Consider the following 12,466-nt stretch of genomic DNA (forward strand, 5'->3'; position numbering starts at 1 on the left):
GCTGGTCGCTACGCGTGAGTGGGTCCATGCTCTATTCCCAAGACTTCTCTCTCGGCCTGCTGCAGAAAGGACTACCGGCCTGGGTAGGTGGAAATTTCTGGTCCTTGTCGCTAGCTGACTGTCTGGCTCATCAGGTCCGGAGTTGTATCACTAATCATGACTCTAATATCATCTCTGATCTGCTGGCAAGCTTATCGTTCGGTGGTCCTCCTGTACTGGGATAAAGACATGCATCGCGGATCAAGCTATCGACAAGAATTGAGACTATATATGCAACCCACGACCCAGCCCGTACCTAATCAAGGGGGTCGTTGATGTCGAGAAGAGCGCGCCTCTCCTGTCGAACCTCATTGAGCTTCATGAGACGAGCGCGCTCATAGAGCTTCTCCATCTTGGTGATGTACTTGACACCCTCTTCCTCCGAGTCGCCTACCTGATGAGCACGTAATCAGGCACAGAAGGGACATGACTCACCGGCATACTCGCTGATCAGGAAGACGAATTCGCTTGTCCTCAAGACCCCGACGTCGACGATGGAAGTGCAGACGACGTCTAGACAGTCAGCACCAATAACAACCAAGTCTGATAACAGCTCACAGCCGAGGGCGGTCTCGTGCTCGTCGTTGAAGCCCTTGCCGCTGAAATTCCATCGCCACATCTCCCGTCGTCAGTCCTATCTAGCGAGGTATGGTGACAGTAGTACTCACGCGAAGATCCAAACGCACGATCGCGTTGTGCTGCATGTAGATGAAATACTTGTTCTCGGTGTGCTGACCGGCTTCACCGTTGCCGATGAAGGCATTGAGAGCGCCGGTGACCACCTTCTACAGAGGGAATTAGACACACTCATATGAAAGAATCGGAAATGTTCTCACCTTGAAGCCACCCGTGACTGCGGTCTTAGTATCGACGCCCTCGCCGCCGATGCTGAACAATGTGTCGATGGCGCCCGAGATCTCTTCGCTGGGCTGGCGCAAGAGTCAGCTTCCCATCCCAGCCTAAGGCAATACACACTCACGACCTTGGAAGTAGTCACGTTCGAGAATCTGACCTTGCGGAGGGCACGGATACCGGGCACCTCGATCTTCTCGGTACCGGCGGGGTTCATGAACTTCCTATGTGAGCGTCAGCATACTGGTCGCCGACTGAAAGGGAATGTCACTCACGCGTCCAACTGCGACTCGAATTCGTTCAGCTGAGAGTCGACAGCCTTCTGGAGGACTTCGAGATTCTGCTCAGCCTTCTTCTTGACTTCGTCGTCGGCGGCGCCAATTTGGGCACGCAAAGCGGAAATGGCGACACCCATGATGTGATGGGTGAGAGTGGGTTGCTGAAAGTCTGGTGTGGAAATGGAGGGAGTGGTGTCGGGCCGGTGTGTGGGGATGGAGGGGATGGCAAGAAACGACGGGACCGATCCTGGCTTAAGTATCCACTGTCGGATGCCCAAGCGGCATCGATATATCGCTTAGGGACCCCTCCGTTGACTATTCGGGATTGGCCTACACCACCTTCGTGCTTCTCCTCGGGAGCCTAATTGAGATTGGGAGCCAGACGTACTTCTAGCCGAAAAGGAGAGAAGCACTTTGACCCACTTAAAGCTGCCTTCATTCCGCTGATCAGCACTACCTCTCCACACACCTTTGGTCGTAGCTTTCGATCGCCTCACAGTATGAACAGCATCGCTCGAAGGCAGACCGTTACTTGCCGACGCCGGTCGAACCACTCTACTGCGCCTGCTGTGCATGATCACCGCACCACAAACCTCACGGCCCCGTCTGGGTTCCCCAGCGCTTTAGGCCCGCTACTCCAGTGTAGATCTTGTGCCGGACCTTGTAATCAGTCTGAGCCCACCGATACCGAACGGCCGAATCGGCTCTGTCGCATGATTAACGCATCACAGGACAGACCGATCTCGCCCTGGGCATGGGCGCAGGCGATAGTCCTTGAGCCTGACTGGTCGTAGGTTCGAGGCGAGAAGCATCCGAGCGGGACTAGGGTCTTATCGCCGTGGATTCGATCGAGCGGACAATCACACTTTGACGATGATGCACTTTGACGGTGGTGAAGTGTGGTCAAGACGCCTGGTTAGGGACCTTCAAGTGCCGCTCAGAGGCTCAAATTAGGCTTTTGCTTCTCTGACGGGTTCGGATGGGATGCCTTTGGGGCTTGGGCGGAAGTGGCGGTCCGAGCGGTCGATGATGCCGGAATTCAAACTCCCTTGCATCCTTGGAGAGGTCTGACCTATCCTATACACTTCAAATTAATGACTTTGGCATGAAATTAAACGTTAACGATGATGTTGCGCCAAAGGCCCCGCGCGATATTCGCGATCTCGGGTCCGCGAGCATCTATATACTATTAATGTGTGTCGCCGACGGATGGTCTGCCGCATCCCCCGACACGACCCACTCCTGACTTTCCATACGTCTCACCCCACATCATCCCACACCATGGAAGCCAACAACCTCATGACCGTTTACCACGGCTGCAGCACAGCCAGCATCGGCCCCATCAAGGCCGGGATCCTCGATGTCGACAGCGGCAAGGCCAGCGACTTCACCTCCTTTGCCGAAGGCAGGGGCTTCTACACTACGACCGACAGGGACTTTGCGCGCGACTGGGCGATCAAGCAGCATGGCGAGGCCTCTGCGGCGGTCATGCGCTTCCAGTTCAATCCGGCGGGTCTGACCGTCCGGGACTTTGGGCATGAGAAGAGCAAGGACTACGCCAAGTGGCAAAAGGTGCGAGATGTTCGCGCCTCGTGTCCATGCACGTAGCTGAACTGATCGCAGTGTATCTTTGACAACTACAACGACAAGGAGCGCGCCAAGAAGGACAAGCTCACCGAATGGCACACCATCGACGTCATCATCGGCATGATCTCTGATGCGGACGACGAGAGCAACCCGTGGTCGAACGGTGAGTATCTTCTCAATCATATAGGAGCTTAAGCATGAAAGGGAGACGAGCTGATATAATGTGTCCAGCCCGCGATGTCAAGCCCATCCAGGCGCCGGGGCCTATCACTCAGGTGTTCGCTCGGTCGAACAAAGCCATGGAGGACGATCGCTGGGTGCATAAGGGTACTGAGGTGATGGAGGACGGAGAGTGGAAGTCGGTTCCCGTGAACAAAACCTTCTAGTAGTTGCTTAGCACCAATCTGTCTCACGTCCGATGCATCAGTCGCCGCTCAACGGCTATGCCTCGAGGACTTGAAACACCACGCCAATTCTGAAACACGACGCACGGATGACTGTTTGGCTTGCCGCGCGCGGTGAACCTAAATCATCCCCCTATATTAGATTTTGGGCCGCATCTCATCCGCGTCACCAACTTCCTGCTTCGACGCTATCTCTCCTGTCTGCGGCTTTCAGGCAGGCTATAGCGGCCTCGAGAGCCACCAAGATGGCCAAAGAAACCAAAAGAAAGCGGGACGAACCACTAGACGGCGCCTCGCATGCCGCCGGACTAGGGTCGGCATCAGCTGGGCCATCATCTGCTGCTGGTCCGAGCGGGTCAACATGGCAGGATGGAGACGCGTCCGCTACTGCCTCTGGTGTCAAGGCTGGCAAGGCGAATTCAGAAGGCGCTGTCGTGCTGTTCCGAAAGAGTGACGGGACTGCGCAGTATTCTGGTCGTATAAGTGAGTTCCCTAACCGCTGAAGGGGGAGATGACGGTGCGGAGGGGTTGATGATGGGCGGTCGGAAAAGTACAGGCTCTGGGATGGGATGGCTAGGGGATACCGATCACTATCTCGTTGAGCGTTGCTGACAATGTAGGCGGAAGCAAGTCACTGGCCGAGGTGTCCATCAAGGTCGCCAAAAAGCTCGCCTTCCCGCCTGGAACTGATGTCCGCTTGGCGCATGTACGGGACAGAGGTAGAGAGGTAGACATCTGGGATCGTAAGTGTCTGCTCTGCTGCCCATGGTGATGGCCTTCTGGACGCCGAGGGCTACTGGGACATTTGGCTGACGTGACCAGGATATGATCTCGAAACGCTACGCAAACGGGCTATCGATGACCCCTCGGCTCAGCTCATCGTGAACGTCTACGCCGTCGCTGGTCCTTCGTCGTTCACCTCTCCGGGCGATGCGGCTTTTCGGACTCCCATGCCTCACGGCTCGGCACCATTGCTAGCCAACGGCGATGCGTCTCCTACACCCAATCGACAAACGCAGACGTCGACCAAGAAGAAGCGGAAGGCGGACCGAGACGACGCATCTGCTACAATAGCACCTGTTGCTACTTCGTCTTCGGGCACATCTATGTCCGAATCCCAGCGCAAGAAAGCAAGGAGGGAGGAGAAGATTCGGCTGAAGAAGCTGCAAGAGGTTGGCGACTTGCAGGCAGCTGGAAGCCTACATCCATCGTCTCTCCAGTCACCGTCAGCGCATACCCCTTCATCGGCCAATCTCGCTTCTCCCACCACGGACCCTCGCTCCCTTCCGCAAGCCTCTGCCCCATCTCCGGTGTCCCCCAAAAAGACAAAGTCGAAAAAGAAGGCCAAGCCGTCCTCTCTCCCTCCCCAATCCCCTCTTCCTGCCGAGTCATCCGCACCAGCGTCGACGGGCAAGCGGAAACGGTCAATCTCTCCTCCTCAGCCTCAAGCTCCGGTCACATCCAGCGGGACCCCACCGGCGTCGCCCTCGTCGTCTGATCCAGCGGCGAGGAAGAAGCAGAGGAGAGAGGCAAAGAAGCAGAGGGAATCAACCGGACTCCCTCCAATTTCCACGTCGACACCCAGCCCCAGCTCCCCGGCGGAGACGAAAGGCGCTGCCGCTGCTCTTCGGAAGCAGGCACATAAACCTGCCCGACCCAGTCCGCTGGGTCTTTCGTCCACTTCAGCCCAGGCCGATGCTGCGGCATCATCGTCGTCTCCGGCCGATCGACGGGAGGACGCCCCAGTCGCTCCGGTTCCTGTCAACCAGGTGGGCGGCCCGGCGGCAGCGAAGTCAAAGAAGGCGAAGGGAAAGCGAAACGGATCATTGGCAGCCGCAGCCTCTTTCCCTTCGAATGGAGACGCAACGCCCACGACCTCCACCTCCACTGCAGGATCATCATCCGCATTCGCGGCAGGCTCAGATATCCAGGCCACGTCCCAGAACAATCGGAGGAAAAGCGATGCGGGCGAAGGCGGAGTCAAGGTGATCTCTGGTCTCATGGCGCGATTTCGGGAGGAACAGGCGAGGAAAGCCGCCGAGAAGGCTGCAGCGGAAGGTGGTGGGGCGAGTGAAGTGGGGCACTCCAGCGCATCCCGAGCTCCCGCATCGGAGGCTACAGTGGTAGCTACAACCAGCGAGAAGAAGGACGCGACGAAGAAGGAAAAGAAGAAGCCGAAGGCGGCTGCTCAGGCCGCCGCGGCCGAGTCTGAAAGCCCGGAAGCTCCAGGTGAGCTGATGCCGTCTCATCAGAGCACTTGTACTAAGCTCATATTCAGAACCGATCGCCCAAACGGAAATATCTCAGGAGGAGACGTCAAAGGTGAAGCAAAAGCCCGCCAAGAAGGCGCAGAAATCTGAAGTTCAGGAGCAAGCTGGTCAGCTTTTCTCTTAGACCAACCACAAGGAAAGGGGCAAAAGCTGATACCACTACAGCAGCAATCATCGAGTCGCATGTTGAGGCGCCTACCCCGGCAACTGGGTCATCTCGATCTATCACCGACGAGCCATCTTCCGACTCCAGCTCCATCCCATCTGATTCCACATCCACAACCAAGAAATCTACCAAATCTACCGCCAGAGCCACCCCCAGCAAAGCTAGTACATCCAAAGCAGCCGCGCCTCTCGCTCCTCGGACTGTCCTGTCATGCCCTGTGTGCGGCGGCGTGCCATTTCATATCCAATCTAGATGTCCGATCATCAAGTCTGGACTGGACGCGCTCGAAGAAAGGCTGGAGGTGGTCTTGCGGGAAATGACGGGCGGGCGGTATTGGCAGGCGAGCGTGGAGATTATCGAATCGTGGATCAAGAAGCTAAAGGAAGCGGAGAAGGAGAAGCACGCCGAGGAGGCGGTGGCGGCTGAGCCAGAGGAGGCGCCGGTGACGGCTGGTCAGCCTTCGAAGGCACCGAAAACCACGGCGACATCTGTACCGGCGGAAGCTGCCGTCCCTGCGCAGCTAACTTCGGCGCCTACCCCGGACCCGGTCGACCATGCCGATCGCTCATCGGTCACTTCTTCAGCTTCGCCCGCTCCGGAGCGTGCTCCAAGCTTGCCTCCTGTCGCCGCTGCCGATCCTGTGGTCCAGCCAGAGATCGAGCCTGAAGTGGAGCCTGAAGTCGAGGAGGACGACGAGGCGGAAAACCAGGCTGAGGTCGAGGCGGAAGTCGCGCCCGAGGTGGAAGTGGATGCGGAGCCGGCGGCGCAGGAGGCAGCGCGGCCGTCGGACGTCGAGGAGGAGACTCTGACTGTCGACACTACCGCGCACGACGCGCCAGCTGCGGAGCCAGCAGTCGACACCACTCCCGCCAAGATTGCAAGCACACCCGCGGTACGGAAAACTCCCATCACATACAGTCGGCGGACGCCAATTGGGCCGCCATCCATCTCGTCCGCGAGCAGCTCGTCGAGCTCTTCAGAGGAGGACGAGGTGTCCAAGCCTGCTGCTGTCAAATCGCTCAAGTCAGCGGGCAAGGCAAATGGTGTCACGCCATCAGCCCCTCCTGCCGGCGCTGAGGCCAGCGCCGACCCGGAAACTTTACCGCCAATTTTCCTCCGTGGACTGAAGGGCCGCAAGACAGCCGGCTCGGTCAGCGCTGTCAGCGCCAGTACTGCGCTCATAGAGACCGAGTCTGACTCTGACTCCGCCTCGGATTCCGAGTCTGGCTCTGGGTCCGGCTCCGACTCGGGGTCGGGGGATGAGGATGATGATTCTGATCTCGGCGCGGAGACCGGTGCGGAGGCAGAGGAGGCGGAAGAAGAAGCGGAGGACCAGGAGAACAGATCGATGAGCAGGGAAGAGCAAGCATTCAACGCTGGATCGCAGCAGAAACCGCCGTCCCAGGCCAAGACGAACGGCGGGGCGGGCGAAGACGAGGATGTGGACATGGACGGAGATGACGAGGCGGACGACGTGTCCGAGACGACAACCGCGGCTATCGCTCGCCTCGACCTGCCCAATATGGTCGGCCGAAGGACGGCTTCGCCAGCCGTCAACACGACCAGTCGTGCTCGCCGGATTCCCGAAGCCCGCTCCGGTTCAGAAACGTCCGATTCCACCTCCAACTCCGGCTCGGACGCCTCTTCTGCAACTTCCGCATCTACCCTTTCTACAACTATCCGCCGTCCTGTTACCGGCTCAGCGGCCAATCGTCTTGCATACGACGCCTTACCGGACCCCCAGGCTCTTTTCAACGATTTCTTCAATCGACCGCTTTCACAAGCGGAGCGCGCGGAGGTCAAAAAGTCAGCAGAAGCGATGGGTGACGTTTCGCTTCGACCAGACGCGGACGGGGATGGGGATGACGAGTCGGTCGAGAGCGTTTCGGAGGAGCAGGCAGAGGCAGGTGGGGCAATTCGGGACGATGCGAGTTCGATCGGCGATTTCGGGAGTGTGGTGGAGCAGGAGCAGGATGTCATCGTGGCGGAAGATGGGGAGGAGGGCGGTGCGGGCCTGATCAATGGTCAACCACCTGTACTTAGCTCACAGGCGGATCTGGTGACGCAGATCGAGGATGCGCCCGCATCGCAGGGTGCATCGCAGGCGGCTACGGCTACCCCGGGAGTGCCCGAGTCTATAGATACCGCGTAAGTCTTATGAAGCCCATCACAGTATCCGACATAGCTGATAGGATAGATCTGCGGAAGCTGCGCCTCTCGAAGACCTCATCATCGCCACCCAGCCGTCACAGCGATCCTCGTCATCCCAGCTGGATACCCACAAGATGGGTCGGCAGCCATCTACCCAGTCCAGCTCGTCCTCGCTCGAATCTCGCCGATCTCTTCGGTTCAAACAGCTCGACGAGGAGGCCGGTCCAAGCCAGCGAGTGGGCGATTTAGAAGGATCGATCGCGCTCGAGCAGGCGCGGGCGGAAGAGGCGACTCCAGAGCCGGCATCGCAGCTTGAGGTGTCAGCCAAGGTGCCGATTCCAGCCAGCCCGGACGTCGAGATGGAGGAGGACACGGCTACCCCTAAACCTCGCGGACGGGGCCGGCCGCTTAACATCTCGGCTAGCCAGCCTGTCGAGACCGCTAGCGAGAGTCGCGCTGGTCGCCGGTCCAGCCGCTTGCAATCGGTCGACGCGGAGGAAGTCATTATTCCCGCTTCGCAGCAACCCACGCCCAAAGTTCGCAGGGCGTCTCAGCTCTCGCAAGTCTCGCAGGCCAGGCAATCGGCGCCGGTTCCGAGCGGGATGGACGTTCTTGTCGAGGAGTCACTGGAGTCTGCGCCGGTCCGTTCCAGCCAGATCGACCAGCTCGCGACTTCCCCACTCAACAGTCAGACGGAGCCGGAAGTTTCGGTGCCTGCCGCGACGACGCGACGCAGTACTCGCGCTAGCAGTCGGGTCTCTGCCAGCCCTGCCCCTTCTGCCCCCACATCGCCCACCGCGCGTCGCGGGACACGGAAGGCCACCGCGTCGATCCCGCCATCTTCGTCGACCCGTCCTGCCCTCAGGCGGGGTGGGAGCTCGCAAGTCTCTTTCCAGGAAGAAGCCCTAGAGAGCCCGCTCTTCATGCCTCAATCTCAACCGCTCGAGACACAGGCGTATACCCTTCACGCGCAGACCGTGTCCAGCTCCCCACCTCGCGACTGTCCCTCACCACCGCCGGCTGCCCAGCGCCCGAGGGGCCGGAAGATCCTCGCGAGTCCGATCCTGGAGGAAGAAGACGAGGAGGACGAGCCGATGGCCACGCCAACTGGAAGGTCAATGGACCGGTCCACTGCCCCTCTGTCTCGCCGGGAGTCTGAAGCTTCCACTGCTGCGCCGGATGAAGGAGACGAGGGGGATGATGACGAGGTTGACAAGGATGAGGAGGAGGACGGAGACGAAGAAGAAGATCAGTCAAGGTCTGGGGCGGAAAAGAAAAAGGTCGGGTCGAGCCGGTCAACCAACTCCCCACCTCCAATCTCGGCGATCGAACGCTCCGCCTCGTCCCAGGCCCCACCCAAGCGGTCGTACCCCGTTCCTCCGCGTCCCGCGTCCTCTCAACCCGTATCGACCCGTTCGGCACGCGTCGACCCGCCCGCATCGTTCGCCCCTTCTCTTATGGATCTACCGATGGAACTGCTCCGGTCGGGTGCGTCGGCCATCGCGACATTGACGGGATTCGGTGGCAGCCCTCAGAGCCAGTCCCAACTTAAGGCTAGCCAAAATAGCCTCTCCAACGGGCACAAGGACAGTCCGCTCGCTAGCAAAGGATTATCGGAAATGCTCGGCGGTCCGGATAGCGAGAGCGATAGTGGGTCTGGGTCAGAGAGCGAGAGTAGTGCCGAGGAAGAGGAGGCCGGAGGGGGTAAAGGTGATAATAAGGGGTTGAAGGGGCGGTATGCCTCGGCGAGTCAAAAGAAGAAGGTGGTTAGTACGAAGGGGAAGGTGGTGGGGTGGTGACTAGGTGATTGCTTGTGTAATTGAATATTATTGCTGCTGGTTATAATCATGGGGTTGGGGTGCGTATTTGTATATAGCATGGGGACATTACTAGCATAGCATACTTTCGTTCGATTTTAGCTAGGATTACTTTGTGCATGGATAGCTGTGTAGTTCAACTTGATCTGGACTAGTGTAGGCTATTGCTATTGCCAAGCCTGACGAGGTCGACGTACTGAGATTATCTATTTTGTGCATGTCCATGACAGCTAGTACCTATATACCGGTTTATGTAGTGTGTGTAAAAGGAGAGTCAAGCGCAGCCCACCGTCTACTAGAGACACCGAGTAAGGCCATCCAAGGCATTTCGGGGTGGGGCGAAAAAGGAGAAGAGGGAGGGCAAAGACGAAGAGGAAAGAGGAAAGAGGAAAGAGGGTGGCTGGGGTCTGTCTATCGATCCAGGGAGAGTGAGGTTGAGGCATCCCCCCGAAAAGAGGCTAGCCCATCTGAACAGTGTTGGGGCAGATCACCACTACCGCCTATTGCTCCTCCTCCTCGCCGACGGGCATCTCGTCCTCGTACGCCTCCTCGTCGGTCCCGGCTTCTTGGTACTGCATGTACTCGGACACCAGGTCCTGCAAGTTGGACTCGGCTTCGGACTGGTGGAGTCAGCTTGTGTTCCTTGGCTTTGACCCAAAAAACCCAGAAAAATAAAGCTTACGAATTCGAGCTCGTCCATTCCCTCGCCAGTGTACCAGTGCACAAAGGCTTTGCGGCGGTACATGGCCGAGAACTGGTCGCCGATACGCTTGAAGAGGGTCTGGATGCTAGATGGGTCAGCTAAGGTTTGCACCACGAGGTGCAACGTTTAGCTTACGAGGTGGAGTTGCAGATGAAGGTGGCGGACATCTTGAGACCGCGAGGAGGGACGTCGCTACGGTTGTGAGCTTGAGTGCGACAAAAGTCCGGCTAGAGCAACTTACCACTGGGCGGCGGAGATGTTTCCGGGAATCCACTCGACAAAGTAGCTCGAGTTCTTGGTCTGGACATTCTGGATCTGCTCCTCGACCTCCTTCATCGACACCTTTCCACGGTAGATACAGTTGACAGTGAGGTATCGCTGTTTGGTCAGCTATTTCACCCCCAAAGAGGAGCAAGATTTAGCTTACGCCGTGACGGGGGTCTGAAGCAGCCATCATGTTCTTGGCGTCAAACATTTGCTGGGTGAGCTCCGGAACCGTGATGGCGCGGTACGATGCCGACCCGCGGGCCGTGAGAGGCGCAAAGCCGACCATGAAGAAGTGGAGACGGGGGAAGGGGACCATGTTGACGGCGAGCTTTCGGAGATCCGAGTTGAGCTGACCGGGGAATCGGAGACAGGTGGTGACACCCGACATGACGACCGAGACGAGGTGGTTGAGGTCACCGTAGGTCGGGGTGGAGAGCTTGAGGGTACGGAAGCAGATGTCGTAGAGGGCCTCGTTGTCGATACAGAAGGTCTCGTCCGAGTTCTCAACGAGCTGGTGCACCGAGAGAGTGGCGTTGTAGGGCTCAACAACAGTGTCGGAGACCTGAGCGTCAGCTATTGCGTCTCACAATGGACAGGCAATTTGAGCTGACCTTTGGCGACGGGACAACAGAGAAGGTGCACATCATCCGGTCCGGGAACTCTTCACGGATCTTGGAGATCAAGAGCGTACCCATACCGGCACCGGTACCACCACCGAGCGAGTGGGTAATCTGGAAACCCTGGAGGCAGTCGCAGCCCTCGGCTTCGCGACGAACGACATCAAGGACAGAGTCGACAAGCTCGGCACCTGATACATCAACTGAAGCCCTTTTCCGAGTGCTGCCCAGCTCACCCTCAGTGTAGTGTCCCTTCGCCCAGTTGTTTCCGGCACCGCTCTGGCCGAAAACGCTGGAGAGTCAGCTACTGCCGTATGTGTGTAGAATGAGGGCCAAGGAGCTCACAAGTTGTCCGGCCTGAACAGGCTTCCCAAAGGACCACCACGGATCGAGTCCATGGTTCCGGGCTCGAGATCAATGAGGACAGCACGGGGCACATACTTGCCAGCAGCGGCCTCGTTGTAGTAGACATTGATGCGCTCGAGCTGGAGGTCCGAGGTACCCTTGTACGAACCGTCGGCCTGGATACCGTGCTCTTCCGAAACGACTTCCCTGCACTTTCAGCGCGGTCCTGACATTACATAGTAGATTGGTCGGAATGAACTCACCAGAACTTGGCACCAATCTGGTTACCACACTGACCGGTCTGGAGGTGGACAATTTCGCGCACTGATCCGGGAGCCATCGTGTCGGAGAGGTAGAAGGTATGTAGAGGGGTGCGAAGGGGAGGGGAGACAAGGGGAAATGTGAAGTTGACGACGAGGAATGGGTTGGAATGGGACAAAAAGAAGGGTGGACGAGTGATGAGGGATGTGTTTCGGAGATAGCAATGTGGCGGAACGCAGACACGTTGTGGCAGGTGGCGAGAGGCGAGGCAGGCACAAGGAAGCAAGGGCGTGGTGGAGTGACAGGGAGGTCAAAGCGTCGAGGAGGGAGAAAAAGATAGATCAGCTTTCGTCCCATTTCGCTCGTCCTGCCTCATGGCGGATGGACTGCCTACTCACTCTTGATGGACTATGGGAGTGTCGGGGTGTAGGATGTAGTAGGGATGGAGGATAGTAGAAGGGTGAATGAGGAGGAGAGACAAAGCTAAGGAGTGAGTGTGAAGGTGAAGGTTGAGGAATGTTTGACATTGACCACCCCTTTGGCTCAGGGCGAGGCGTGTTTGGCGACTTTGGCTCAGAATTGACGCACGGGCTTCCACTCAGTCGCGTCCAATTTTGATTCCGTACAGACCGAGACGCGTCGAGGTGCGGCATTCCTCGACCCTCTCCAGAAGCGCTTTCGTACGCTCTCCAGAGCCTGTCACCCTGTG

At 58.1% G+C, this 12,466-nt stretch overlaps 3 protein-coding genes across 3 annotated transcripts; 1 reads left to right on the plus strand and 2 right to left on the minus strand.

Moving 5' to 3' along the window:
* Positions 1 to 295: 295 nt before the first annotated feature.
* On the minus strand, positions 296 to 1,306 carry MKK02DRAFT_43888 (uncharacterized protein; the record flags this gene model as incomplete). Its single annotated transcript, XM_053092662.1, has 7 exons — positions 296 to 429; positions 475 to 552; positions 598 to 658; positions 708 to 824; positions 876 to 968; positions 1,019 to 1,115; positions 1,167 to 1,306. The coding sequence occupies 7 exons, from the start codon at positions 1,304 to 1,306 to the stop codon at positions 296 to 298; spliced, it is 720 nt and encodes a 239-aa protein (XP_052944985.1).
* Positions 1,307 to 2,450: 1,144 nt separating this feature from the next.
* MKK02DRAFT_32687 (uncharacterized protein) lies at positions 2,451 to 9,546 on the plus strand (the record flags this gene model as incomplete). Its single annotated transcript, XM_053088555.1, has 9 exons — positions 2,451 to 2,741; positions 2,793 to 2,919; positions 2,988 to 3,124; positions 3,379 to 3,643; positions 3,781 to 3,903; positions 3,983 to 5,389; positions 5,439 to 5,537; positions 5,596 to 7,744; positions 7,794 to 9,546. The coding sequence occupies 9 exons, from the start codon at positions 2,451 to 2,453 to the stop codon at positions 9,544 to 9,546; spliced, it is 6,351 nt and encodes a 2,116-aa protein (XP_052944986.1).
* Positions 9,547 to 10,064: 518 nt separating this feature from the next.
* On the minus strand, positions 10,065 to 11,836 carry MKK02DRAFT_43891 (beta-tubulin; the record flags this gene model as incomplete). Its single annotated transcript, XM_053092663.1, has 9 exons — positions 10,065 to 10,184; positions 10,247 to 10,352; positions 10,403 to 10,459; positions 10,509 to 10,645; positions 10,695 to 11,096; positions 11,146 to 11,342; positions 11,388 to 11,443; positions 11,497 to 11,703; positions 11,760 to 11,836. 9 exons carry the CDS (start codon positions 11,834 to 11,836, stop codon positions 10,065 to 10,067), a joined length of 1,359 nt encoding a protein of 452 aa, XP_052944987.1.
* Positions 11,837 to 12,466: the final 630 nt, after the last annotated feature.

The sequence above is a fragment of the Dioszegia hungarica genome (assembly GCF_025882075.1).
Source record: "Dioszegia hungarica strain PDD-24b-2 chromosome Unknown MKK02contig_8, whole genome shotgun sequence".
NCBI lineage: Eukaryota > Fungi > Basidiomycota > Tremellomycetes > Tremellales > Bulleribasidiaceae > Dioszegia > Dioszegia hungarica.